General features: G+C 53.0%; 4 protein-coding genes across 8 annotated transcripts in view; 3 read left to right on the plus strand and 1 right to left on the minus strand.

The window, feature by feature from the left end:
* The window catches only part of LMAN2 (lectin, mannose binding 2), a 41,787-nt gene extending 26,674 nt beyond the window's left edge, over positions 1-15,113 (plus strand). The window contains exon 8 of the mRNA XM_023185008.1: positions 14,838-15,113. Coding sequence (XP_023040776.1) covers positions 14,838-14,935 — 98 coding nt within the window. The 3' untranslated portion in view covers positions 14,936-15,113. The remainder of the gene's footprint in view (positions 1-14,837) is intronic.
* Positions 15,114-15,793: 680 nt separating this feature from the next.
* MXD3 (MAX dimerization protein 3) lies at positions 15,794-20,952 on the plus strand. 2 transcript variants are annotated; one of them, XM_023185013.3, is made up of 6 exons: positions 15,794-16,159; positions 16,437-16,542; positions 17,222-17,251; positions 17,379-17,493; positions 19,935-20,118; positions 20,708-20,952. In XM_023185013.3, the coding sequence occupies exons 1-6, from the start codon at positions 16,090-16,092 to the stop codon at positions 20,866-20,868; spliced, it is 666 nt and encodes a 221-aa protein (XP_023040781.1). In that variant the 5' UTR covers positions 15,794-16,089; the 3' UTR covers positions 20,869-20,952. The 2 variants fall into 2 exon arrangements, with proteins under 2 accessions (XP_023040781.1, XP_023040780.1); XM_023185012.2 differs by lacking the exon at positions 20,708-20,952 and adding an exon at positions 20,196-20,698.
* Positions 20,936-24,117, minus strand: PRELID1 (PRELI domain containing 1). Of its 2 annotated transcripts, XM_023185009.2 has the most exons (6): positions 23,813-24,114; positions 23,046-23,271; positions 22,828-22,869; positions 21,912-22,025; positions 21,720-21,798; positions 20,936-21,474 (listed from the first exon to the last, which is right to left on the minus strand). In XM_023185009.2, the coding sequence occupies exons 1-6, from the start codon at positions 23,902-23,904 to the stop codon at positions 21,326-21,328; spliced, it is 702 nt and encodes a 233-aa protein (XP_023040777.1). In that variant the 5' UTR covers positions 23,905-24,114; the 3' UTR covers positions 20,936-21,325. The 2 variants fall into 2 exon arrangements, with proteins under 2 accessions (XP_023040777.1, XP_023040778.1); XM_023185010.1 differs by lacking the exon at positions 22,828-22,869 and having other exon boundaries at positions 23,813-24,117.
* Positions 24,118-24,144: 27 nt separating this feature from the next.
* On the plus strand, positions 24,145-26,426 carry RAB24 (RAB24, member RAS oncogene family). 3 transcript variants are annotated; one of them, XM_023185015.2, is made up of 9 exons: positions 24,145-24,477; positions 24,564-24,712; positions 24,811-24,879; positions 25,041-25,119; positions 25,229-25,296; positions 25,377-25,476; positions 25,695-25,745; positions 25,884-25,946; positions 26,064-26,426. In XM_023185015.2, the coding sequence occupies exons 2-9, from the start codon at positions 24,596-24,598 to the stop codon at positions 26,126-26,128; spliced, it is 612 nt and encodes a 203-aa protein (XP_023040783.1). In that variant the 5' UTR covers positions 24,145-24,477; positions 24,564-24,595; the 3' UTR covers positions 26,129-26,426. The 3 variants fall into 3 exon arrangements, with proteins under 3 accessions (XP_023040783.1, XP_023040782.1, XP_023040785.1); XM_023185014.3 differs by having other exon boundaries at positions 24,145-24,473; XM_023185017.2 differs by having other exon boundaries at positions 24,153-24,200.
* The last annotated feature ends 907 nt before the right edge of the window (positions 26,427-27,333 follow it).

Genomic DNA, 27,333 nt, shown 5'->3' on the forward strand with positions numbered 1-27,333 from the left:
GGGCTTGCAGGGAGCGGAGACCCGCCCACTCCCCCCCAGCCCGGGCGACAGAACAAGGCCCCTTCTAAAAAAAAAAAAAAAAAAAAAGCCTATTTGTTCAAACTACTGTGAGTCATGTTTGCTGCTCTTTTGTGGCTAAAAGCAGCCCTGCCTCTGTCCCCTCCGCGTGGTGAGTTTTCTGACATGGGTAGGTCTGCTCCAGACTGCCGTGGATGGTCACAGTCCATTCTGTACCTCACATGGCTTTAGGCACTGGGGATACAACAGAGGACAAAAGGGACAAAGATCTCTGTCCCCATGGAGCTCATAGTCTAGAGGAGAGATCTGGTGAAATAAATCAAGTATGTTAGATAATGCTTACGTTGGTTTCCTAGGGCTGCCGTAAAGGACCACAAACTGAGGGGCTTGAACAACAGAAAGTGATTGGCTCTCAGTTCTAGAGGCTGGAAGTCTCAAGTCAAGGTGCTGGCAGAGCTGCGCTGTCTCTGGTGGCTGTAGGGGAGAGCCCCTCCCTTCCTCTTCCAGGCTTCTGGCCGTTCTCAGCAGACGTGGGAGTTCCTTGGCTTGTAAACACATCACTCCAGTCTCCAATTCCATCATAACATGGCCATCTTCAGCAGATCACCTTTCCTCTGTATGTCTCCATATCTCCAGTTTTTCTTTTCTTTTCTTTTTTTTTTTTTAATAGAGATGGGGTCTTGTCATGCTGCCCAGGCTGATCTTGGAACTCCTGGGCTCAAGCAATCCACCTGCCTTGGCCTCCCAAAGTGCTGGGATTACAGACATGAGTTATTGCACCCGGCCCAAATTTTCTGTTTTTTTGTTTTTCAAGATGGAGTCTTGCTCTGTCACCTAGGCTGGAGTGCAGTGACCTGATCTGAGCTCACTGCAACCTACACCTCCTGGGTTCAAGCAGTTCTGCCTCAGCCTCCTGAGTAGCTGGGATTACAGTGTGCACCACGATGCCCGGCTAATTTTTGTATTTTTAGTAGAGACGGTGTTTTACCATGTTGGCCAGGCTGGTTTCGAACTCCTGACCTCATGATCCGCCCATCTCGGTCTCCCAAAGTGCTGGGATAACAGGCATGAGCCACCACGCCTGGCCCCAAATTCTGAGTTTTTATAAGGACACAAGTCCTTATAAAAATTAGTCCCCCCTGCCCCCAACAATGACTTCATCTTAATTTAGTAAATTTGCATAGAACCTATTTCCAAATGAAGTCACATTCTCAGGAGCTGGAGATTAGGACCTCAGCATCTCTCTCTGGGGGAACAGAATTCAACCCCTAACAGTAGTTGAGAAGAAATAAATTAATGAAAGGTGATAAGAAGCGGCAGGTAGAGAAGGGAAAGGCTTGTGATCTGGCCAGCAGACTGCAAGAAACAAGGGGGTGAAAATCACTGAGCAGCACACCTAAGATTTGTGTATTTTTCCATATGTAATGTTTCAATCAACTTTATATGCATTTCAAAAAGGCAGCTTTATTGTAAGAATCTCACAATGTTTGGCATTTCTTGATTTCTGTCAACAATGTTGATAATGCATATGTGCACTAAACTCTCTCCCGTGGTTTTAGCATACTTCACTCCAGTTTTCTTTTTCCTTTTTCTTTTTTTTTTTGAGATGGAGTCCCGCTTCATCGCCCAGGCTGGAGTGCAGTGGCATGATCTCGGCTCACTGCAACCGCTGACTCCTGAGTTCAAGCAATTCTCTTGCCTCAGCATCCCAAGTAGCTGGGATTATAGGCATCACCATACTCGGCTCATTTTGTATTTTTTTTTTTTTTTTAAGATGGAGTCTTGCTCTGCTGCCCAGGCTGGAGCGCAGTGGCACAGTCTAAGCTCACTGCAACTTCTGCCTCGGCCTCCTGAGTAGCTGGGACTACAGGTGTGCGCCACCACACCCGGCTAATTTTTGTATTTTTAGTAGAGATGGGGTTTCACCACGTTGGCCAGGCTGGTCTCAAACCCCTGACCTTGTGATGCACTCGCCTCAGCCTCCCAAAGTGGTGGGATTACAGGCGTGAGCCACCCACCTGGCCTCTTTTCTTTTTTTTTTTGAGAGACAGAGTCTCGCTCTGCCACCCAGGCTGGAGTGCAGTGGCCGGATCTCAGCTCACTGCAAGCTCCGACTCCCGGGTTCACACCATTCTCCTGCCTCAGCCTCCCGAGTAGCTGGGACTACAGGCGCCCGCCAGGTCGCCCAGCTAGTTTTTTGTATTTTTAGTAGAGACGGGGTTTCACCTGGTTAGCCAGGATGGTCTCGATCTCCTGACCTCGTGATCCGCCCGTCTCGGCCTCCCAAAGTGCTGGGATTACAGGCTTGAGCCACCGCGCCCAGCCCTTCTTTCTTTAAATTAACTTTTTTCCACATGTTCTGATCCAGGCTCCTTTTCCAAATTAAAAGTGTATATTTAAACATTCCATCTTAGTGTGATAGTCATGAGGTCATAGAAGAAGTTAAGAGGAAAGTTAATCTATAGTGAAGATCAAGGTGAAGAGGAAAAGCATCTTTTCTGGAGCCCTAGTCTTTTGCAACATTTTACAAAACAACGTAGGTAAAGAAGAGACGGCCGGGCGTGGTGGCTCAAGCCTGTAATCCCAGCACTTTGGGAGGCCGAGACGGCGGATCACGAGGTCAGGAGATTGAGACCATCCTGGCTAACCAGGTGAAACCCCGTCTCTACTAAAAATACAAAAAAAATTAGCCGGGCGAGGTGGCCAGCGCCTGTGGTCCCAGCTACTCGGGAGGCTGAGGCAGGAGAATGGCGTGAACCCGGGAGGCGGAGCTTGCAGTGAGCTGAGATCCAGCCACTGCACTCCAGCCTGGGCGACAGAGCAAGACTCCACAAAGGTTACAGCTGCCTCGGGTACAGCTGCCTACCACATGACTCAGGCCCCATGATCACATTCCTTTCGTAGCAGGACCAGCCGCAGACAAAACTCCTCAGACACCTCAGACACCGAGTTAAAGAAGGAAGGGGTTTATTCAGCCGGGGGCATCGGTAAGACTCCTGTCTCAAGAGCCGAGCTCCCCAAGTGAGCAATTCCTGTCCCTTTTAAGGACTCACACCTCTAAGGGGGTCCGCGTGAGAGGGTCGTGATTGATTGAGCAAGCCAGGGGTACGTGGCTGGGGGCTACATGCACCGGTAATTAGATCAGAACAAAATGAGACAGGGATTTTCACAGTGCTTCTCTATACAATGTCTGTAATCTATAGATAACAGAACCCATTAGGTCAGGGGTCCATCTTTAACTACCAGGCCCAGGGTGTGGCGCTGGGCTGTCTGCCTGTGGATTTCATTTCTGCCTTTTAGTTTTTGTTTTTATTTTTTAGATTGAGTTTCGCTCTTGTTGCCCAGGCTGGAGTGCAGTGGCGTGATCTTGACTCAGCGCAACCTCCACCTCCCAGGTTCAAGCGATTCTCCTGCCTCAGCCTTCCTGATTAGCTGGGATTGTAGGCATGCGCTACCACGCCCGGCTAATTTTGTATTTTTAGTAGAGATGGGGTTTCTCCATGTTGGTCAGGCTGCTCTCGAACTTCCGACCTCAGATGATCCACCTGCCTCGGCCTCCCAAAGTGCTGGGATTACAGGCGTGAGCCACCGCGCCCGGCTGTGCCTTTTAGTTTTTACTTCTTTCTTTGGAGGCAGAAATTGGGCATAAGACGATATGAGGGGTGGTCTCCTCCCTTACTTTAAGGCTCAAAGTAATTTAAAGTTCCAACAACATGGATTCTGAATTACTTATTTTTGTAGACCCTTGAGAATGCACCCACAGGCAGCAGGCTGCTGGGCACACAGCCATCTGGGGAGTGGAGCTCCACTGTCACTGGGCCCACTCGCATTGGGGACAGCATTTACATGGGAGAGAATCAGCCACTGTGTATGCATTGTTTCAGGTTTTCTTTTGCTCACAGCCAAACCTAATCTTAACTCATACAAGTGGGAAGTTGTGATCAGAGGGAGAATCTAGTCTGTGGAAGCATTAAATGGTTAAGTTAGCAAATTGAGGAGAAACATCACAGGTTATTTATTTATTTAGAGACAGGGTCTGGCTCTGTCACCCACGCTGGTGTGTAGTGATGCGGTCTTGACTCACTGCAACCTCTGGCTCCTGGGTTCGAGTGATCCTTCCACCTCGGCCTCCTGAACAGCTGGGACTACAGGTGCACACCACCATGCCCAGCTAGTTTTTGGTGGTATTTTTTGTTTGTTTGTTTGTTTGTTGAGATGGAGTCTTACTCTGTTGCCCAGGCTCGAATGCAGTGGTGCAGTCTCGCTTCACTGCAACCTCTGCCTCCCAGGTTCAAGCGATTCTTCTGCCTCAGCCCCCTGAGAAGCTGGGATTACAGGCCCACACCACCATGCCCAGATAGTTTTTGTATTTTTAGTAGAGACAGGGTTTCAGCATGTTGGCCAGGCTGGTTTCGAACTTCTGACCTCAGGTGATCCGCCCATCTCAGCCTCCCAAAGTGCTGATATAGGCATGAGTCACTGCACCCAGCCCTAGCTTTTGTATTTTTTATAGAGAGAGGGTTTCACCATGTTGCCCAGGCTGGTCTTGAACTCCTGAGCTCAAGCAATCCTTCCATCTCGGCCTCCCAGAGTGCAAAGATTCTAGGTGTGAGCCATTGCATCTGGCCAACAGATCAGTCAATGTAGGAGGGAGCGGATCTTGTGGAGAGAGAAGGCGTCAGGAGGGAACCAGGCAAACCCTGGATTGACTTGTGTGAAGTCAGGTAGTGAAGATGACCAGTATGTAATAAACTGGTGACTCTGGGCCACGTGCCATGCAATGGCACATCCTCATTGTCACAGCTGATCTTGGGCACTGCTGCTTGGTAGAAATCTCCAGAAATCTGGGATCCTGGACCTGGATTCTCTTAGTATGCCGTAGGAGTCATTATATGTAGCCTGTCCTCACCATCATCCTGAAGGAGTAGAACAGGAAATCAACAGAATTTATTTGGAATTTTGGTTCCAAACTGCTGTTAATTAAAAAAAGAAGTGCAATCTCCTGCTTTCCTGGTCTCTTAACTCTCTTGAGTCTTATATCGCATGTCTTTTGCACTTTCTGATTTTGAGGTACAGCTCCTTTAGAAACTCTCCTATAGATGGTTTCAAGGTTGCCATGGTTTGTGTGCCCCCTCCAAAACTCATGTTGAAATTTCATCTCCAATGTGGCAGTACTGAGAGGGGAGCCTTTAAGAGGTGATTGGATCATGAGGGCTTTGCCCTCAAGAGATTAATCCATTCATGGAGTAATGGCTTCATGGGTTAGTGGATTAATGGGTTATCATGGGAGGAGAACCAGTGGCTTCACGAGAAGAGGAAGAGAGACCTGAACAAGCACGTGAGCACGCTCGGCCCCCAGCCTGTGATGCCCTGTGCCACCTCCAGACTCTGTAGAGTCCCCACCAGCAAGAAGGCCTCACCAGAGGCAGCCCCTCGACCTTGGACTTTCCAGCCTCCAGAATTACGAGATATTCCTTTTCTTTATAAATGACTCAGTTTCAGGTATTCAGAAAACAGACTAAGGCTGGGTGCGGTGGCTCAGGCCTGTAATCCCAGCACTTTGGGAGGCTGAAGTGGGAGGACTGCTTGAGCTCAGGAGTTCGAGACCAGCCTGGGCAACATTGTGAGACCCTGTCTCTACAAAAAAATAATTAGCCGAGTGTGGTGCAACTCAGGAGGCTGAGGCACAAGGATTGCCTGAGCCTGGGAGGTTGAGGCTGCAGTGAGCTACGATCATGCCACTGCACTCTCGCCTGGAATTTTTTTTTTTCTTTTTTTGAGACAGAGTCTCGTTCTATCGCCCAGGCTGGAGTGTAGTGGTGCAATCTTGGCTCACTGCAAGCTCCGCCTCCCAGGTTTAAGCAATTCTCCTGCCTCAGTCTCCTGAGTAGCTGGGATTACAGGTGCACGCCACCACACCCGGCAAATTTTTTTTTGTATTTTCAGTAGAGACGGGGCTTCACCATGTTGGTCAGGCTGGCCTTGAACTCCTGACCTTGTGATCCACCCACCTCGGCCTCCCAGAGTGTTGGGATTACAGGCATGAGCCACCACACCTGGCCTTTTTTTTCTTTTTGAGATGGATCCTTGCTCTGTCACCTAGGTTGGAGTGTAGTAGCACGATCTCGGCTCCCTGGCAACCTCCACCTCCGGGGTTCAAGCGATTCTCCTGCCTCAGCCTCCTGAGTAGCTGGGACTACAGGCCTGTGCCACCACACCCGGCTAATTTTTTGTATTTATAGTAGAGATGGTGGAGGGGGTTTCACCATGTTGGCCAGGATGGTTTCGAACTCCTGACCTCAGATGATCCGCCTGCCTCAGCCTCCCATAGTGCTGGGATTACAGATGTGAGCCACCGTGCCCTGCTGAGGATCTTCGCATCAGTGCTCAGTAAGGAACACTGGCCTGTAGTTTTCTTGTAGTGTCTTCGTCTAGCTTTGGTACTGGGGTAAAGCTGGCCTCACAGAATGAGGAAGTTTTCCCTTCTTTTCAAGCTTTTGGAAAAGTTTGAGGATTCGTATTCTTCAAATGTTTGGTATAATTGACTAGTGAAGGTGTCAGGTCCAGGGGTTTTCTTTGTCAAGAAATATTTGATTACCGATTCAGTCTCCATAATAATCATAGGTCTATTCATAATTTGTTTCTTTGTGTTATCATCTTCGTAGGTTTTATGTTTCTAGCAATTTGTCCATGTCATCTAGGTTATCCAATTTGTTGGGATACAGTTGTTCATAGTACCCTCTTATAATCCTTTTCATTTGCGTAGAATGGGTAGTAATGTTCCTACTTTCATTTCTGATTTTAGTAATTTGAGTCTTCTTATCTTTTCCTAGTACATCTAGCTAAAGGTTTGTCAATTTTGTTGATCTTTTCAAATAACCAACTTTTGGTTTCATTAATTTTCTGTTTCTCTGTTCTCTATTTCATTGATTTCTGCTCTAATCTATTATTTCCTTTTTTCTGCTATCTTTGTGTTTAGTTCTTTTTCTAGTTCCTTAAGTTTTGTTTTTTTTTGTTTTTTTTTTTTTTTGAGATAGAGTCTCGCTCTGTCGCCCAGGCTGGAGTACAGTGGCGCGATCTCGGCTCACTGCAAGCTCCGCTTCCTGGGTTCACACCATTCTCCTGCCTCAGCCTCCCAAGTAGCTGGGACTACAGGTGCCCGCCACCTCGCCTGGCTAGTTTTTTGTATTTTTAGTAGAGAGGGGGTTTCACCATGTTAGCCAGGATGGTCTCGATCTCCTGACCTCGTGATCCGCCTGCCTGGGCCTCCCAAAGTGCTGGGATTACAGGCGTGAGCCACCGCGCCAGGCCTAGTTCCTTAAGTTTTTAAATTGGGTTGTTAATTTGAGATCTTGGGTTTTTTTTCCCCCTCTTACCATCATTCCGAAGAAATACAAAAATAAACACAATCATACAGAGAATGAAGCACTGTAAAAGTAAAACAATGAAGAGTAAATATGAAATACATTGCACAAGGGGGTTAAGATCAAAATACCAGAAATATAAATTATATCAATAAATGTAAATAAACTAATGTAACGACATTTTATCAGGCCAGGCGCAGTGGCTCACTCCTGTAATCCCAGCACTTTGGGAGGCCGAGGTGGGTGAATCACCTGAGGTCAGGAGTTTGAGACCAGCCTGGCCAACATGGTGAAACCCCGTCTCTACTAAAAATACACAAAATTAGCTGGTCGTGGTGGCACATGCCTGTAATCCCAGCTACTTGGGAGGCTGAGACAGGAGAATCCCTTGAACCAGGGAGGCGGAGGTTGCAGTGAGCCGAGACTGCACCACTGCACTCCAGCCTGGCGACAGAGCAAGACTCTGTCTCAAAAAAACCAAAAACAAACAAACAAAAAAAAATATATATAAAACTGTATATAATTATATGTAATTAATATAACAACAAAATTTACATAGACAATTGTATATAATTCCTGTGTATGTGAGATGTATATTATGTGTGTATGTGACTGAGGAAGCCAAGCTCATAGGCCTGCGGAGTGGACTGTTTCTCGGAGACCAGGTGTGCTGTTGGAAACATGAGGAAAGAAGCAGCAGTTAGAGCCACCTGGAGACGTGGATGTGGAATTTTTAGTTGACATAAAGGACTCAGTATTGGGGTTGATAACAAAATTGATTCACCAAATTAGTTGAAGAAGATCAACTAATTTGAAGATCAGACCAAAGATCAGAGGACCTTGGGAGGAAACAGAGAAATGGAGATTTATAAAGAGGAGATTTTTAAAGAGAATGGACCGGGCGTGGTGGCTCACACCTGTAATCCCAGCACTTTGGGAGGCCGAGGCAGGTGGATCACAAGGTTGAGATTGAGGCCATCTTGGCCAACACGGTGAAACCCCGTCTCTACTAAAATTACAAAAAATTAGCTTGGTGTGGTGGCGTGCACCTGTAGTCCCAGCTATTTGAGAGGCTGAGGCAGGAGAATGGTTTGAACCTGGGAGGCAGGGGTTGCAGTGAGCCGAGATCGTGCCACTGCACTCCAGCCTGCTGACAGAGTGAAACTCTATTTTAAAAAAATTAAAAATTTAAAAAATACAAAACTAGCCGGGCGTGGTGGTGCATGCCTGTAGTCCCAGCTACTCGGGAGGCTGAGGCAGGAGAATCGCTTGAACCTGGCAAGCAGAGGTTGCAGTGAGCCGAGATCGACTCAGCCTGGGCGACAGAGCAGGAGTCCATCTCAAAAAAAAAAAAAAAAAAAAGGAGAATATAAATGGAAATCAGCAACCAAAAGATAGCTGAAAAAGTCCTTTGTATCTGGAAACTAAAAACATACTACCAAATAACATTAGGACTTAAGAATAAATCATAATAAAAGCCCCACACTAAAAGAGGGAAGTTGCAGGACCTGGCTAAAACAGGAGAGGTTTGTGGCTTGAACAAGAACATTTGCAGGGTGCCCAGATCCCTTGAAGAGGACACCCTGTCACTGACAGCGGGAATGGCCTGTGCTACACGAGCAGGCGTTCAGGTGGAGTACTCTTCCCATACTCCAGAGAACAGGCTGAAACTTTTGACTTAGCAAAGGCCAGAAGGAAAAGGGGAAGTGGTTTATCAAGTGCCTGCTGGAACTTATAACATCCCAGACACTGGGTACCTGCATACAAGTGGCTGACGCGGTTGGCCCTGCTGCTTGCCAGTGCTGCCTGGTCAGTGGGTTGGACTCATCCCATGACGCTAGCAGGTAGTTGTTCTTGTTGTCTTCGGAAGGAGCTTTTCTTTTCTTTTCTTTTTTGAGACAGAGTTTTGCTCTTGTTGCCCAGGCTGGAGTGCAATGGTGCAATCTCAGATCACCGGAACCTCCGCCTCCCAGGTTCAAGCGATTCTTCTCCCTCAGCCTCCTGAGTAGCTGGGATTACAGGCACATACCACCACGCCTGGCTAATTTTGTATTTCTAGTAGAGATGGGGTTTCTCCATGTTGGCCAGGTTGGTCTCGAACTCCTGACCTCAGGTGATCCACCCACCTCGGCGTCCCAAAGTGCTGGGATTACAGGTGTGAGACACTGCGCCTGGCCTGATAAAATGTGTTGTTACTGAATTTTAGAAGTGATGGATGCAACTCCCAAGGAGTTAGTTCACTGGACGGATAAGGAAATGCAAAGTAACAAGAAACAAGCTAAATATACCATCTTATTGTTCTCTGTAGCAGGAATGAAGGCAAAATATAGTGATAGGGCAGATCCTGAGACTGGGCCAAGCTTGGATTGTGGCTATTCCCAGGGCCACTTCTGAGGGGAAAAATTATGCTGAAACAATAGTGAAGATGGTTAGAATGATCACAAGAGAATGGGGAAAACAAAGGGAAGAGTCAAGATACTTATCCCAGCAGGATGGCAGTCTTTAAATGGTTCTTATGAAATGGGCTGAATAAAGTAGACATCGATGGGGTCAAAACAAAGGTCATACTCCAACACCCTTGGAAGTCCTTGGGTGGACAGATGGGAGCCTCTGCTGGTCCCCTACTGTTGAAGGGCCCTGAACAAATCTGATTTATTCACCTTAGTTTGGAGGATTTTAAAATGTCAGAGGGAGGCCAGCCTGTAATCCCTGCACTTCGGGAGGCTGAGGTGGGTGGATCACCTGAGGTCAGGAGTTCGAGACCAGCCTGGCCAACATGGTGAAACCCCATCTCTACTAAAAATACAAAAAAATGGTCGGGTGCAGTGGCTCACGACTGTAATCCCAGCACTTTGGGAGGCTGAGGCGGGCGGATCACAAGGTCAGGAGATCGAGACCAACCTGGCTAACATGGTGAAACCCCATCTGTACTGAAAATACAAAAAGTTAGCCAGGTGTGGTGGCATGTGCCTGTAGTCCCAGTTAGTCGGGAGGCTGAGGCAGAAGAACCACCGAACCAAGGAGGCGGAGGTTGTGGTGAGCTGAGATTGCGCCATTGCACTCCAGCCTGGGCAACATGAGCAAAACTCTGTCTAAAAAGCAAACAAACAAGCTGGATGTGGTGGCGGGTGCCAGCTACTCAGGAGGCTGAGGCAGGAGAATCGCTGAGATCGTGCCGTTGCGCTCCAGCATGAGCAACAGAGTGAGACTCCGTCTCAAGCAGGAAAAAAAAAAAAAAAAAAAAAAAGAGGGAAAGATGGCAAGGAGAAAGCTGATAGGTAGTCACCTGGGGCAGTTGTGCCACAATCTAATCAAGATAATGACCAACACCCACTGGGGATCCAAGGCCATGTGGACATGAGTGGGTGAAATGGTCAGGGGCTGCAGGAGAGACTCCACATTTTTGTGGAATCCGTGCTCTGCAATTCCAAAATCTATTTGCAAAGTCCAATGGGAGCGAGCCTTCGATTGGGAGAATATGGGAATGTGATACCTGATGGAATGGAAACGGGGAGGGTTGAGCAGGCTTTACGTAAAGCGACTGCAGCTCCTTTACCTGAATGTACTATGCGGGTGGTATCGGGTCTGGCGGAGGCGTTTCTCTCACCTAGCATGGTAAAGCAGAAGGCAGGTGAATCCCCCCCCCCCCCGCCAGTATTGATTGGATATACTTGTTGGAAACCGGTAAGATTGCCCCAGCCTGTGCAAGTTGTTCCATGGTTGTAGGATAGCCTGCGTGAGGAGCAGACTGGAGCTGAGGGCAAAAGCCAGAGTGCCACCTAGTGGCAACCACTGGGATTTTGGACCAGGAAATTTCCGTTTCAGAAATTACTAACTTGCTATTGGATTTAATTAAAGTCCAATTGCCCCTATGACTTAAGGATACAACATAACTTGAAACCTGAAATACTCATAATTTCTCGGGTGATGTTGGGGAAATACTCTGATGAGGAGGGCAGTGCCCGGAAGGGTCCATCATAATTTGGAAATGATTTTTCTAGAACGTGCTATCTGGGGTATGCAAGGAGGCCATCCCAAGTGGGAGCCTCTTCGCCCACAGGCAACTTCAGAGCCAGCTAAGGAGTTTCCTGGGCCACATGGGCAGTGAGTGTCCTATGAACAGCTCTCTACTGACCAGCAAAGAGCCGCCTGGTTTATGGATGGAAGTTTCAAGGTGACAGGACAGCTTCCTATCTGGAAGACCATCAAAGAAGGTAAAAACAGATCAACTCTTTGAATTGACTGGTGTTTGTGCTACATCTCAGGTCAGTGGCCAGCCTGCCCGCACAGTCAGCAGAAGGGCAGTGGAAAACTGGCCTATTAGTGGGATGCCTGTATGGGGCGTGGACCTGTGGACATCTCTGTGGGAGTCGGAGGGGTACATTAGGACGTTTGATGCTCATCAGGAGAACCCCTGGATCATCCAGGATCAGGGGCTGATTGGAATCAGTCAGTAGATACTCCGGTGTGCTCACTTAAGGAGGCCTTATGATACGAGAGACATACGGGGGCCGCCACAGTGCGGGGAGGGACTGAGTTCCCCTTGCACCCTCTGAGGCACAAACCACCAGTAACTGTTCTGTCTGTCAACAAGAGGCCTGGCAGGCTAGTGAGACTGAAGCCTGTAGCCCCAGGAAGTGTAAGTTGTGGCAGGAACAGACAGTCACTCTGCACACTGGGCTCAGCTTCCCTGTGGTAGCTGCAAAGACTCACAGCACAGTAAAAGGACTGGAACTTGGCCGGGCGCAGTGGCTCACACCTGTAATCCCAGCACTTTAGGAGGCCGAGGTGGGCGGATCACCTGAGGTCAGGAGTTCGAGACCAGCCTGGCCAACATGGTGAAACCCTGTCTCTACTAAAAATACAAAAATTAGCCGGGCATGGTGGCAGGTGCCTGTAATCTTAGCTACTTGGGAGGCTGAGGCAAGAGAATCGCTTGAACCCGGGAGGCGGAGATTGCAGTGAGCCGAGATCACGCCATCACAGTCCAGCCTGAGGGACAAGAGCGAGACTTCGTCTCACAGAAAAAAAAAAAAAAAAAAAAGGACTGGAACTGAAGATACCAATTTGGACTGCCAGGTCACATTTCTTCAGACCCCGACCAAGGAATATGTTTTACAGCACATAGCGTTCAACAGTGGCAGCGACATGCTCCCAGAGTGATGGTTTGATGAAGAATTAGAATAGGCAAGCGAAACATTTGTTGACTAAAATAGGAAAAGCCGTGCAAGGTGGCTCACGCCTGTAATCCTAGCACTTTGGGAGGCCGAGGAGGACGGATTGTTTGAGCTCAAGAGTTTGAGACCAGCCTGGGCAACAATGGCAAAATCCCGTCTCTACAAAAAATACAAAAAATTAGCCGGGTGTGGTGCTGCACACCTGTAATCCCAGCTAATTGGGAGGCTGAGGCAGGAGGATCACCTGAACCTAGGGGGTCAGGGCTGTAGTGAGCTGTGTTCATACCACTGCACTCCAGCCTGGGCAACAAAGTAAGACCCTTCATTTATTACCAAGTTGGGCAACATACATGAAATCAGAGTTAGAGCAGGAGGGTAGAGATAGAATAAGACAGGAAAAATATTTGAAGAGATAACTGAAAACTTTTCCAGAAGCTCAAGACACCCCAAGTAAGGCAAACACCAAGAAAACCACACCCAGGCATGTCACAGCCAACAGTTGAAAACCAAAGGTGAAGAGAAAATATTAAAAGCACATAGAGGATAACAATACATTATATCCAGTGGAAAAATAAGAATTTCAGCTTAGAAAAAATGCAAATCAGGCTGGTGCAGTGGCTCACGCCTGTAATCTCAGCAATTTGGGAGACTGGGGAGGGGGGCAGATCACTTGAGGTCAGGAGATCAAGACCAGCTTGGCCAACATGGTAAAACCCCGTCTCTACAAAAAATAAAAAATTAGGCATGGTGGCATGCAGCTGTGGTCTCAGCTACTTGGGAGGCTGAGGCGGGAAGATTGCTTGAGCCCAGCAGGTCAAGGCTGCAGTGAGCCCTCATCGTGTTACTGCACTCTGGCTGGGTGATAGTGTGAGACCCCACCTCAAAAAAAAAAAAAAAAAGGCCATACTACTGATCCTACAGAGGCCTGTCTGCAGTGCTCCCCCAAGGATAGCAGGGGCTGCCAGGCACTTCTGAGACCTGTCTAGCCAGGGCTGGCCTCTTGGCTTAGCCCCTGTGACATCAAGCGAGGGACTGGCTGGCACCCGACTCTTGGTCGTTATGCTTCACTGCCACAGCAGCCTGGGGGGCGTTCCAGAGGTGGCCTCTGTGTGGGGGTCTGCTGACTGCTTCTTCCCCCGACATCCTGTGGGCATGGAGACACAGGCCTACCAGCCCTTCCCTACCCCTGGCCCATGGCTTGGCCAAGTGCCTGTTCGGCATTGGTTTGCTCTGTGGCTGAGATCGTAGTCTGCAGGAAGAGGCTGGCCCTGAGGGACGCAGGGCCCACTGCTGCTTGGGAGGATGCACTGAAGGAGAGAGGCCTGGGAACCTCTTGGAGCAAGTGACATTGAGCCGAGATGGCAGAGGCAGGGAGGTGGGCAAGGCCATGGCATGTCCCCTGCCACAGCAGGACGAGGGGCACGGCCCAGCTGAAACTTTGTCCTGAAGGCCATGGGAGTGTGGGCCTTCAGCGGGGGCATGAGACCTTCAGTGGGGCGTGACTTGGTTAGCTCTGTGACTGGGGAGTCCTGCTCTCTGGGAGAAGGGAGGCTGCAGGCAGCCCAGGGAGGAGGCTGGGCAGGGGTCCAGGGTCAGAGCTAGGCCCCCAACTCCCCCGACAACTCTCCCCTGCAGAGGGGAAGGGGAAAGGGATCTGGGGAACGCAGGGCCATCTCCTCCCGCACCCTGTCCGTGGAGTGGAGGAGGGTGGTGAGCCCAGGGCTGGCTGCCCTCTTCAGGGGATCCTGATTGGGACAAAGGCATGGGGAAGGGGTCCCCCTTCTCCCCTTCCACTCAGCGCACAGATGCGCAGTGGCTCATACCTGTAATCCCAGCACTTTGGGAGGCTGAGGTGGGTGGATCAGCTGAGGTCAGGAGTTCGAGACCAGCCTGGCCAACATGGTGAAACCCCATCTCTACTAAAAATACAAAAATTAGCTGGGTGTGGTGGTGGGCGCCTGTAATCTCAGCTACTTGGGAGACTGAGGCAGGAGAATCGCTTGAACCCCGGGAGGCGGAGGTTGCAGTGAGCCGAGATTGAGCCATTGCGCTTCAGCCTGGGCGATAGAGCAAGGCTGAAAAAAAAAAAAAGATTTTTCCCAAGGAACTGAGGCCTGACTGACATGTGCCTGTGTTTACCAGGACTGTCTCTTTACAAAGCGTCTATTCCTCCCACCTCTCCCTTCTCTATTTTGGGGTTACTCGGGTCACAGACTCAGCCCATGGATGGCAGTAATGCTCCACCCTGCTACAGCTGCTTTCATCTTCTTGTTCCCAGATGTGGCCCCACCTGCTGGTGCTGCGGCTAGAAGTCATCACAGCCACTCCTTCCGCCGGCTAGGAGAGTCAGGTTCAAGAAGGGTTCATGGACTCTGAGTAAGGCAAGCAGGGGCTGCCTGGGAGGCAAACGCCTGCGTCTGGTTGCACTGCCTTTGAGATGCGCGGCTCCTTCATGTCATGGGCACCTGCAAAGGCATTGGCTCTGATCCTTCAATCCTGTCTCGGGGTTCCTGAGGCTTAGAGACGGAGGTCACCTCCTGAGTCATACACAGCTGAGACATCAGTGACAGGAGAGGACCCCAACTCCGTGGACACCAGAGCTCCGGAAAAAGCCGTTTCGCGTGCCTCCAGGGTATGGCCTGCCTGAGAAAGCTGTCACCCCGCTGACGTTTTCGTAGCAACAACAGCTTCCTCACAGAAGAGGAGGGGGGCCGATAGATTATTCCCATTCGACACAGTAGGAAGCTGGGGTCCACGGGGGCTTCGGGGGCAGATGGCAGGCAGGCGTGGGGACAGACCGCGGAGGGCAGGAGCCGGGGCCGCTGCCCCTCCGCCGGCGCCTGCGCGTTGCGGCCCAGCTCCCCACTTAACCCCGCCCCATCGCTCGAGTTTTCAAATTTGAAACCTGCTTCTTTTCCCGCCCGAACGTGTGGACCAGCGGCGGGAGAGGGCGGGGCGGAGCGCCAGCCAATAGGACATCAGAGGCTCCTCGACCCCGCCCCGAGCATGACGACAGCGAGCCTTGGGAAGCCATGGGCGAATGGGCGAGCTGCGGCCGGCGGGCCCCGCCCCCGCTGCGCCCACGTGTAGGGGCAGGGCCCGGGGCTTCCAGGGGACCACCTGGCCCCCAAAGCGCTGTGCTAAGTGCGGGGCTAGTCACTAGCACTGGGCTGGAAGCTGAGATCAAAGACGCCAATGAGCCGGCGTGGGTGGACGAGTGAGGCGGGCAAGAAGCAGCACCGTCAGCCTGAGGGTTCGCTCCAGGGCCAGGCCTGGAGCCGGCGCCCTTAACAGCCCCTGGAGAGTCTGAGACCACTCAGGGCGGGGCGGCTGCCGGAGGTTGGGCTGTGGCTCCGTGGCGGGTTCCAGAGGGGCGGAGCCAAGGGCTGGGCGTTCCCCCGGGCGGGGCTTCTCGGGGGCGGGGCGGGCCCCTGTGTTTGTTGCACCGTGTCAGTTACTTTGAAACAAAAGTGCTGCAGCCGCTGCTCCAGCCCGCACCCTAGGCCAGCCCGCTGACTGCTGTCGCCGACATGGAACCCGTGGCCAGCAACATCCAGGTCCTGCTGCAGGCGGCCGAGTTCCTGGAGCGCCGTGAGAGAGGTGAGGAAGAACCCTTGGCTGGATTCCGGGCGGCGACCTCGCTGACACGGGCCTGGACTGGACCTGGCTCCTAGCTTGAAGGATGCACTGCCCTAGGACAGTAATCCCGGGGCGCCTCGCCCTCAACTCGAGAGGAGTCCCGGGGCGGTTAGAGCAGGGAGGGGTGGGGGAAATGGTCCTGGCGCCAAAAGCCTTTCCTTGACCGTGCTGTGCCTGGGGCTCCCGCTGGGACCAGGTCCAGCCCCAGCCTGACGCGGGCGGGGGCTCTCTCTGGCAGAGGCCGAGCATGGTTATGCGTCCCTGTGCCCGCATCGCAGTCCGGCCCCCATCCACAGGAGGAAGAAGCGACCCCCCCAGGCTCCTGGCACGCAGGACAGCGGGCGGTGAGGAGGCCCGGGGCGGCCGGAGTCGGGGTGGGGGTGGGCGCCGCCCCCGGTCGGGCCCTCCTCTGCCCACTTGTTTGCATCTTTTGGGTCAGGTGTCCTGCTCCAGGAAGGGTTCAGACCCCTCCTGCCATCTCCCCACTCTCCAAACACACTCACACCTTTCTATTCATTCAAGGACTATTTCTTGAGCACCTCTAGATGTGCCAGGAACTGCGAACAGCAATTGGGGTCCCGCTTCCACTCACACTCCCGCACTCCACACATCAGGCCACTCACCCGCTCCACTGGCTTCCTCCTTTTCTCTCCTCTCCCCAGCCCTTTGCATATGCTGTTCCCTCCTATCTGAATGCCTCTCCCTCCACTACCGGCTTGGGAAACATCTATTTCTGCATTTAGCTGTCACCTCTGTCTGGGAAGCCCTTCCTGACCAGCTGGCAGGGCCTTGTTAGGACCTCCGTACCCACCTGGGCAGGCTTCTGTTAAGCATTGGCTGCATGTGTCTTTGACTCCCCTCGCCCTGCCAGGGGACTCTGGTGTCTGAGACCAGCATGAGGTCTCCACAGGGGACTTGTTTGGGGCAGACACCTGTAGTGGCTCTTGAGCCACTGGGGGCCCTGGGATTGGGGCATGGGCAGTAGCTGATTCCCCTTCACTCCGTCCTCTCTGGCATTGGCAGGTCTGTGCACAACGAACTGGAGAAGCGCAGGTGAGTCCCAGTCCTGCTCTGACAGCGCCAGCCCCCAGGGGCCACCGCCCACTGGCCTTCCCTCCCCTGCCATTCCTGTGGCCAGCAAGGTGGGGCTGGCACTGCCCTCCAGACCTCTTCCCCACAGGAGGGCCCAGTTGAAGCGGTGCCTAGAGCGGCTGAAGCAGCAGATGCCCTTGGGGGCCGACTGCGCCCGATACACCACACTGAGCCTGCTGCGCCGCGCCAGGATGCACATCCAGGTGAGGCCCCTTGCAACGCCCGGACTGGCTTGCCCTGGTGTATGGAGGGCTGTGCTATGGAGGGGCTGGTGGGACTGGGGAACGAGGCCTGAAGTCAGAGCTCAAGAACTGTGTGATTTGGGACAGCTCTCTAAGTTTTTACTTTCCAGATCCGTTAATGGGAAGAAAAGCAGACAATAACTCAGAGGGTTGTTGAGGCTTAAATGAGTTCACTCTTAAATGTTCACTGTTGCTGTTACAGCTGTTATCACTTAGATCCCAGCTGTGAGACCTTGGGCAAGTCACTTAGCCTGTCTGGACTAACCGTACCTCCTGCTTGAGGGGAGAGGATGGCTGTTGAATTCTGTGATGGGATGTATTGGGGGGTCCTTGGGACTGTAGAGGGTTGGTCCTTGCTCTCCCCCTCTCCCTTTCAAGGCCTCCTGTTATGGGCAGTCTATCCTGGTGCCACCTGGGAGGCAACTCCAGAGACAGGAGGGGAAAGGACTGCGAAGACACCAGTCACTGGGCCTCCCAGGGCCGCTCTGCTGCTGCTGCTGCTGCTGCTGCTGCTGCTGCTGGGGCTGAGCTCAGGCGCCCCCTGGTGGACAGGAGTGGATGTGCTGAATAAACGCCCAGGTGGCCCAGGCCGTGTCAGAAGTGGCCTTGGAAACCACAGGACTTTTCCTGCCCTCCAGAGGAATACATGGAGGCACAGCTAGGCTGAGGGCCAGCAAGTCGCACAGCTGATGGGAGGCAGATTCAGGAACCATGCCCAGTTCCCTGGCTTGCGTTATCTCCTCCGACAAGTGTTTTTTGAGCACTGGTTCCGCTAGGCCCTATTCTAGGCACTGGGGGCTGTGGCACACGTAGACCTACGTGCTGTCAGTAAATAAACCACAGCTGTGGTAACAACTGCACTGCCCCCCGGCGTCTGTTTTTACCATCATTGTGGCAATAACACTCTGGTTGGGTCATGGCCCAGTTTCTCGCACTGAGCTTGCCTGGCCTGGTTCTCGGATGGATGATGTGTGCCCCTCAGGGGCTGGCCGGCCTGTGGGCAGGACCTGGGGAGTGCTCCTTCTGTGGGGCCCCATCACCCCCATCCTGGATTAATTCACCGGCCTCCTCCCAGCCTTCCTGTTTCCTGTTTTTCCTCTCCCAGGCTGTCTTCCACTTTGCTCTAGAATGATCTCTGCAGCACACATATCTACCCATATCTCCTGCTGAAAACCTGCCAATCGCCCCTGACAGGACAAAGCCTCCGCTCCTTACTTCCTGTGAAACTCAAGGCCCTTCATAACCCAGGACTTGCCAGTAGGCTGCTCTTTTGGCCTCATATCTCCCCACGCCCCACAGAAGCTGAACACTCCACGCTCTCCTCAGGCTCCCTCTGCTCTGCCTTGACGTTTCTTCCTCCCTGTGTTTGCCTCCACGGCTCTTACTCATCTTTCTATGCCCAGTCCAAACGCCCCCATGGTCCAATTCTCCCCTTCTTGTTGACTGACTGAATGTAAGCTTCCGCCAACTGAGGGCTCTGCCTGGGAGAGCCCTTGGCCTTCCAGTCCTTGGAACTTCAGGGCTGGCAGAGCTTGGCAGGAGGCCGGGGGATGGGAGGGAGGGTGTTAACGCCTTCACACTCTCGCTCCTGCAGGGATTGTGACCAGGAGCTACAAACTGGTAGCCTTTGTTTGTTCAGTAGTTTTCTAAAAATTTAAATTAGTTGTCAACCCCTCAAAAGACATTTGACAGGAAAAATCTGACTTTCCAGCTAGCTTCTTGTAAAGAAATGGGGGGCCGGGTGCAGTGGCTTACACCTGTAATCCCAACACTTTAGGAGGCCGAGATAGGCAGATACCTGAGGTCAGGAGTTTGAGACCAGCCTGACCAACATGGTGAAACCCCGTCTCTACTAAAAATACAAAAATTAGCTGGGCATGGTGGTGGGCCCCTGTAGTCCCAGCTACTTGTGAGGCTGAGACGGGAATTGCTTGAACCTAAGAGGCAAAGGTTGTGGTGAGCCAAGATTGTGCCATTGCACTCCAGCCCAGGCGACAGGGCAAGACTCTGTCTCAAAAACAAAACAAAACAAAACAAAAAACAAACGGGGAGACTGGTAGTACCAGGCCTGTTTCCCATGACAGCACACGCCTGGCACCTGAGCCAGAGTGTACACACAGCAACGCACCCTGCCCCACTTCCCACCACTGGACACCACAGCCCTCCAATCCTTTATCCTTGACTAGGCCCCCCCCACCCCCAATCTAGGCAGCACCCTCACAGGACGTGCGCATGGCAGGAAAGGGCTGGCTTTCTGGAGGATATGGGTACAGCCCTCTGGGGCCTCACCTGCCTGGAGTGGGCGTTGACCCTGTGGCCGTGGCCTGGTACTTAGTGGTGTTGGGCTACAGCCCGAGCCCCAGGCCACTAACCCCAGCCCCTTGCTCCTTTGGGATCTGCAGAAGCTGGAGGATCAGGAGCAGCGGGCCCGGCAGCTCAAGGAGAGGCTGCGCAGCAAGCAGCAGAGCCTGCAGCGGCAGCTGGAGCAGCTCCGGGGGCTGGCAGGGGCGGCTGAGCGGGAGCGGCTCCGGACGGACAGCCTGGACTCCTCAGGCCTCTCCTCTGAGCGCTCAGACTCAGACCAAGGTGAGTGCCCCGAGGCTGAGGGGTTGTGTGGCCCTCAGGGCGAGCCAGGTCTTCTGATTGGACCCCTCCCTGCGCAGAGGAGCTGGAGGTGGATGTGGAGAGCCTGGTGTTTGGGGGTGAGGCCGAGTTGCTGCGGGGCTTCGTCGCCGGCCAGGAGCACAGCTACTCGCACGGTGGCGGCGCCTGGCTATGATGTTCCTCACCCAGGGGGGGCCTCTCTGCCCTCCGCTCGCGCCAGGCCCACCTGCCAGGCAGGAGCTCTTCCCAAGCCTTCAGGGCTGCTCGGAGTCACCTGTTGGAATGGACTAAAAGGACCCTTGTGTGCGAACAGGTGCTCTGCAAACACCCTGCTGCTGGCTGCCAGGCAGGCCCTCTGGAAGGGGAAGGGGCAGGACTCATCAGGACGTCCCTGGACCCCTGCAGGGCAGGCAGCTTGGGCCTGAGCCCAAGCACTTGGCTCTGCTGCCCCCAAGGGGACAGGAAGCCTCTTGGGCCTCTTCCCTTCCTGGACAAGGCCCCCTGGCCTTTGCCTCACATAAACTGTACAGTATTTTCATTAAAAGCCTCTTTCATAACTTCCTGTCCATAGTCTTGCCTGATGAAAATGTGGGAACTCCTAACCACAGACCCACTGGAAGAGGAAATAAGATCAGTTCCCACTGCTGGCCATGCCAGGCAGTGCACTTAATCCTCACAACTCGGAGGCTGTTCTGTCTCCACTTCACGGGTGGTGGAAATGAGGCTGAGTGACGTGACTTGCCTGAGGTCCAAAAACGGTGGAATCAAGATTCAAACCAAAGCCTTCCGACTCCAGAGCTGGGGCTGACTGAATTCAATAAGTATTTATTGAGTGTCTATTATGTGCTAGATACTGAAACACTTCAGAGAACAAAACAAAAAGCCCTGCCCTCGTGGGGTTTACAGTCTAGCACTTACCGCCAGTTAACCTGCAGGCTACCTGGAGCCCCGGGCAAGTCACCGCACCTCTGTGCCTCGGTCCTCAGCTGCCCCATGGGAGAATAAGCAGACCTGGCACAGATGTGAATCACGTGCCTTGGTGTCCTGCAGATGCCAAACTACCTCCCCACAACCCACCACCCAGACAGCAGATAGGGCTGGAAGTTGATTTTGAATGATAAAGTACAGCGGAGGGAGGGCAGAGGGGCTACGCCTAGCTGTCTGGGGCGCTGTGGTGGTGGTGGGCTGGCTACACAAAATGCTGCTGCTGCTGCTGCTTCTTGGTGGCTGCCTTGCTGGCAAGGTCCTTGGCCTTCTCTGTAGCTGCCAGTGCCGTCTCCTTTGCCTTCTCCTTGGCTTCCTTGGCTGTCTCAACAAGTGTTTTGGAAGGGGCCTCGCCTGTTGTGAAGGGCAGGCGGCTGGCTTCAGAGGATGCCTGAAAGACCAACCTCATTTCCCTCCCCCGTGCCACTGACCTCCCCTGGGCCAGGCTCCACTAAAAAGGTGGTATTCACCCTCCTCCCACCCCCAGTACAGACAAGAAGTCCCAGCTCAGAGCAGGGCAATGACTGACCCAGACTCCACACCTGCTAGGCTGAATGAGCCTCTCCCTACGAGGAATCTCCACATACCCAGAAACTCACCTTGTAGCTTCGCCAAGATATATTCAAAACCCTTCATAGTCTTGGTCACATTGCTTTTGAATCGGGCAAGACCAAATTCCTGGCATAAGATGAGAAGGGGAAGGATACTGAGTTGCCCATTGACCCCAGCCCAGCCCTAATACCGAAAGCACTGGGTCCGAGAGCCCCAACAGCCCCAACAACACTGCTCACCTGGACAGCTCTGGAGACACCAAATAGGCTAGAGGAGACCCAGGCTTCCCGGCGGATTTCGGTCCAGCCACTGTTGTCAGAGTTCACACAGTAAACACATCGTTCCTCCACCACCTATGCAGAGAGGCCAACCACAACCGTGGAACAACTTGCACATAAATTTGACTCCCTGTCTCTTTTCATGAGGCGAAGCGATACAATGAAAATCCATTCCTTCCCCTGACTGTACCAGCAAGTGGCACTGACAGAGCACAAAGCCATAAACAAGGTCATTTTGCTCTTGAAAACTTCTCTTCTGACCCTTAAAACTGAAGGTAAAAGGTCTCTTAAGACCAACGAAGGGCGTTCCAGCCCGTCCTGCTCCTGGATTTTGTTTCATGCATCTATACACATGCAGTGTTTTAGTCGCCTTCCACCCACTGCAGCTCTGGAGCTTCTTGACAGTCCAAATAAACACACTGGCCCGGCGCCGTGGCTCCCGCCTGTAATCTTAGCACTCTGGGAGGCCGCGGCAGGCGGATCACTTGAGGTCAGGAGTTCCAGACCAGTCTGACCAACATGGTGAAACCTTGTCTGTACTAAAAATACAAAAATTAGCCAGGCGTGGTGGTGTGCGCCTGTAAACCCAGCTCCTCAGGAGGCTAAGGCACGAGAATTGCTTGAACCTGGGAGGTGGCGGTGGCACTGAGGTGAGATCATGCCACTGCACTCCAACCTGGGCGACAGAGTGAGACTCTGTCACCAGAAAAAAAAAAAAAAAAAAAACAAAGAAAAGGACTGCCTCCAAAGAAAAGCACTGCCTCCCCCCTCAGCATCACTCCCCTGAGTCCAGCACATATCTGTGCCTTATACCCGATGGGAGCGCTTTGCATTTAGAACTTAGGACAATGAAGTAAGATGGTTACCCCTCCCCTACTGTCTGAATGAGTCGAAGGACAGGTCCAGAGAGGATGACCAGCTGAAAAGAAGAAAATCTGAGGTCATACTCTACAGCTGTCAACCCTCAGTAACCCAGACCTGCCTCAGACCACAAAAGCTCCCTTAGGGCTCTCTAGCCACATGTATCTGAGGAGCTCTCTATCTGGCGGGGAGGGGAGAGGGGGAGGTGCAGAATCACAGCAGGAGGCGTCTCACCATCAGCCGGGCGTGGTTGATGTTCCAGGTGAAGGTGGTCATGGTCTGATTCTGTGGGTCCACAATAGAGTCCTCCAGGATGTACACCGAGTGAGCAACATTGGCAGGAAACAGTCGCTCGGCCCAGCGGGGCATCCTGTTGGTCTTGGTCAGGAGTCGCCGGGACAGCAATTTCTGGTCAGGGGTCACCTCCCGGTGTACTATGTCTTCCGTCAAGACATGTTTGCTGCAGGTGTCAGGGTGAAGGTGACCCTCATGAGCCTGCCCCTAAGAGATTGCCCGAGGGGATTCCCATTTGGAGTCTCCGGGCCTAGAGAGGCCACGCCTTCCTGTAACCTTGCAGGGTGGTATGTGCTATGGTTCATACCAGAGTCAAGGGCCCATCCCAGGGCAAATTCCAACTCCCGCCATCTGACTGACCTGGATTCCTGCCTTCTAGCAGCAATGGACCTCATGATTTATTGCACCCTAGGAAAGCGCCATGGGCAGAGGAATAGGATTGCCAATCCCAAGATCCCTCCCAACTCCCATACTGCCGCCTCTTCTTGTCTCACCACACTGAGAAAAGAATCTTACACTAAAGTCTCAAGCAAACCACCGCCCAGGCCCAACCTCCCTTCAGGACCTTGCAGGCCTAGCCTGGCCGCTTCCCCGATAAGGCAGGATTCGATGTCGAGTCCTTCCTGGTCCCATTACTTGGGGATTACCCATACTTGGATCTCCAAATAGCGAGATGGCCAAGTTTTGCTCTTCCAAACGCCACGTACCTATAGGGATTCGGGTACCGCTGCCAGAAGGCGGCGAACACTTGGTCCCAGGAACTCCGGAGCACGCTCTGGCCCAGGAAATACTTCACCATCGTCCCGGCCGGAGCGGGCTCAGCACCCGCGCAGCATCAGGGGTGCGGAGCCTGGGAGGCACGCGGGGGCCGGGCCGGGCCGGGGCTTGGCGCACAGCCGCCGCCAGGCTCGTAGCTCAATCACCACCACACCGCGCCCAAGCAGCTGCTGCCGCCGCCGCCATAAGTTGTCCGGCCGCGCGCTACTTCCGGCGCAGTCACACTGTAGCCATCGCTTCCGGCGCCTGCGCCACGTGACCTTGCGGCCCCGCCCCCTCGCCCTCTCGCCCCCTCCCGCGGGAGTCGCGGCGCTGCGGGTAGGAGCCGGGTTGCAGGAGACCCCGGGTTCGGTTGGGATTCCCAGCCAAAACGGAGCTTAAGCCGGGCAGGCGAGCGAATGACGAAGTAGCGAGCTGCACGGCGGCTTGCTGCGCTGTTGAGGACGCTGTCCCGCGCGCTCCCAGGCCGCCCCGGGGTTTGGGGTCTTCGAAAGATAATCGGCGCCCAGAGCCGAACAGCGGGGGCACACGGGGCGCTGCTGAAGTGCAAGGCCACTGCCAGAGCTCGAGCTCGACGCGCTGTCTCGAGTTGTAGGTTGGCGCCATTTGGGGTCGGGGTCTGAGGCTTGGGCGCTGCCTGGGCCGAGCGGAGATCGGGGTTTGCCTCCCGTCCCCGCTCAGGACCCTGACGTGGCTGAGGCGGCCCCGGGAGCATGAGCGGGCAGCGCGTGGACGTCAAGGTGGTGATGCTGGGCAAGGAGTACGTGGGCAAGACAAGCCTGGTGGAGCGCTACGTGCACGACCGCTTTCTGGTGGGGCCCTATCAGAACGTGAGTGCACCCGGAGGGGCCAGGCACGGGGGGGGGGGGGGGGGGGGGGGGGGCGGTAATCTGCACCTATGGCTCGGATCTCTTCCCTCTCGTTGCAGACCATCGGGGCCGCCTTCGTGGCCAAGGTGATGTCGGTCGGAGACCGGACTGTGACATTAGGTATTTGGGTAAGTCCCCCGGGCATCTATTCTCGGGAGACTCATTCCTGAGGAGGTGTAGGTCCTGCCTATTACTGGTTGATTTGTGGCCTCATAGACCCGTTTCCTTATCTGAAATAGCGGGGTCTGGAGAACATGGCCTTAAGTTTGACTCAAGCCTTACTCTTTAGGACACAGCAGGCTCTGAGCGCTATGAGGCCATGAGTAGAATCTACTATCGGGGTGCCAAGGCTGCCATCGTTTGCTATGGTAAGGGCTGGGGGGTTCTGGCCTGTCCCACAAGAAGAGATGGGTGCCAGGCTAGCCAGAGAACAGCCCTTGACCAGTTGGTTGTGTCTCCTGCTTGCCGCACACCAAGACCTCACAGACAGCAGCAGCTTTGAGCGAGCAAAGTTCTGGGTGAAGGAACTGCGCAGCCTAGAGGAGGTAGGTGAACAGACCTCACTAGAAGACTAGGGGCTGGGGTTCTGTTGGTCTGTGGAGGTGACCCTTGTTTTCTGTCTCAGGGCTGCCAAATCTACCTTTGTGGCACCAAGAGTGACCTGCTGGAAGAAGATCGGAGGCGTCGACGTGTGGACTTCCACGACGTCCAGGACTATGCAGACAGTAGCTGCTCCTCAGCCCTTTGGGGGGTGGGAGTGTGTGGCTGTCTGGGTGGATCACAGAAAATAGGGACTGCCTTGGCTGCCAGGGCAAGGTGCTCTAGGAGGTTTTCCTGGCCTCCTTGAACTGTGGGGTCCAGGAGACTGCCTGAACTGCTAGCCCTCCCTTTTGTCTGTTTATCTAATTCTCAGGTATGAGGCTTTAGTCACTTCTCTTTACAGATATCAAAGCTCAGCTCTTTGAAACATCCAGCAAGACAGGCCAGAGTGTGGGTGAGTGCTGTGCTGGGGCCTCACAGCAGGAACACACGGGGGTACCAGAGGAAGCTGAATAGGGCAGAGGGCTGGGTCACCAGGAGATCCCAGGGCTACTGGCATTGGGCCCTCACTGATCATCATTTTTCCTGCCAGACGAGCTCTTCCAGAAAGTGGCAGAGGATTACGTCAGTGTGGCTGCCTTCCAGGTGATGACAGGTGTGTGCTTCCCCAGCCTTTATGGAGACTTACTCTAGGCCCACGGCATCTAGCCCCTTTCCTGAGTTACCTGATCCCAACATAATGGTGCTGAGCTGCCACCTCTCTCTTTGACAGAGGACAAGGGCGTGGATCTGGGCCAGAAGCCAAACCCCTACTTCTACAGCTGTTGTCATCACTGAGTCAGCACTCACCTGGCCTGGGGGAATTAAAGGAATTCCCCAGAAGGGCTGGACCCAGCTCCTTTCTGGGCTTGGGTAGTCAAATGTCTGAGCTACCCCAGGTCCTCAAGTCAGCAGAGGTGGCGCCTGCCTGTGCTGGCCCATGGAACGGAGACAGCATTGGGCTGACTGTGGGCATGAGGAGGGATAAGGGCTGATTTGGACCCCAGGCTTCTGCCCTGGACAGCACTTGTGTCTGCAGATTATTTAAGTGGCTTCTGATCTGTAAATAAAATGAATGCACTGTGAATCACACCCAGCCCCTTTCCCTGCTGTGTGGATTGGGTGTCAAGACACCTAGTTCTTTCTGGGGCCACCTGGCTGGCCTCACTGCTTATATTAAGGCTCCTCCCAACTCTCATTTTCCTTTGGAAAACAAGACTTTTCTCCCCAGGGTTACTGAGATACTGGGGCTGGGTTAGTACAAAGCTCACAACTCCTGAGTGCTGAAAAGAGTGCATGAGTTGCATCAAAATAAAAGGGTCAAGCATTGCTACTTCAGACAGGTTGGTCTGACTGGCTCTACTGCATCTGTCATGTTTGGGACCCTATGTCAGACCTATGACTCAGGTTCTGAACTTCCCAGTGACATCCTACAATGTGGTTTAATGGTAGGAAAGTTCTAAGTTCTGTAAGCCAGAAAGGTCTAATGGATCCAGACTTGGTTCCAATTCAGCTGCTAATTTAGACTTACATTCTCATCTTGAGTTTCTCATCTGTACAATAAGGTGACTCCTATGCAGCCCAAGCATTGGGAAGTGAAGAGTAATTCTGGTACTAAATGTTTTTCCCAATCTTCCCAAGCACTTTTTGCTGAAAGGGCAGGAAGTTCAGGATTAGGTCACAAAGGGAAGCAAACTCCCAAGTTTTCCCCAAAGTCTTAAGCCTTGAAGATCCAGGTATTTCTGAGGAATCAGGTGTTATTGTAAACAGGGCTGACACTTGCTGTTCAACCAGAAGGAAATTTATTGCAGCCCTTTCCGGTATAGAGGGTGTGGCCCCAGGCCAGGGGCTTTGCCTTAACAGTTTATCCTCTGCCTCTGCTTTCCTGCCTTTATTTAGGCCTGGGCTGAGTCCTCCGCAGTGGCCAACAACTACCTTGGAAGAATGTATAACTTAGCCAACATGGACAGACTCACACTCAGAAAGTGCTTTGGTTCCACTTC

This window comes from Piliocolobus tephrosceles, chromosome 4 (genome assembly GCF_002776525.5).
Source record: "Piliocolobus tephrosceles isolate RC106 chromosome 4, ASM277652v3, whole genome shotgun sequence".
NCBI lineage: Eukaryota > Metazoa > Chordata > Mammalia > Primates > Cercopithecidae > Piliocolobus > Piliocolobus tephrosceles.

Coding starts and splice junctions, on each gene's coding strand:
- MXD3 (XM_023185013.3), top strand. CDS start 16,090: ATGGAACCCGTGGCCAGCAACATCCAGGTCCTGCTGCAGGCGGCCGAG. Junction 16,160..16,436: donor CCTGGAGCGCCGTGAGAGAG/GTGAGGAAGAAC, acceptor TCTCTCTGGCAG/AGGCCGAGCATGGTTATGCG. Junction 16,543..17,221: donor GGCACGCAGGACAGCGGGCG/GTGAGGAGGCCC, acceptor TGGCATTGGCAG/GTCTGTGCACAACGAACTGG.
- PRELID1 (XM_023185009.2), bottom strand. CDS start 23,904: ATGGTGAAGTATTTCCTGGGCCAGAGCGTGCTCCGGAGTTCCTGGGAC. Junction 22,026..22,827: donor TCCTTCGACTCATTCAGACA/GTAGGGGAGGGG, acceptor CTCTCTGCATAG/GTGGTGGAGGAACGATGTGT. Junction 21,799..21,911: donor GTGTCTCCAGAGCTGTCCAG/GTGAGCAGTGTT, acceptor ATCTTATGCCAG/GAATTTGGTCTTGCCCGATT.
- RAB24 (XM_023185015.2), top strand. CDS start 24,596: ATGAGCGGGCAGCGCGTGGACGTCAAGGTGGTGATGCTGGGCAAGGAG. Junction 25,746..25,883: donor CAAGACAGGCCAGAGTGTGG/GTGAGTGCTGTG, acceptor TTTTCCTGCCAG/ACGAGCTCTTCCAGAAAGTG. Junction 25,947..26,063: donor TGCCTTCCAGGTGATGACAG/GTGTGTGCTTCC, acceptor TCTCTTTGACAG/AGGACAAGGGCGTGGATCTG.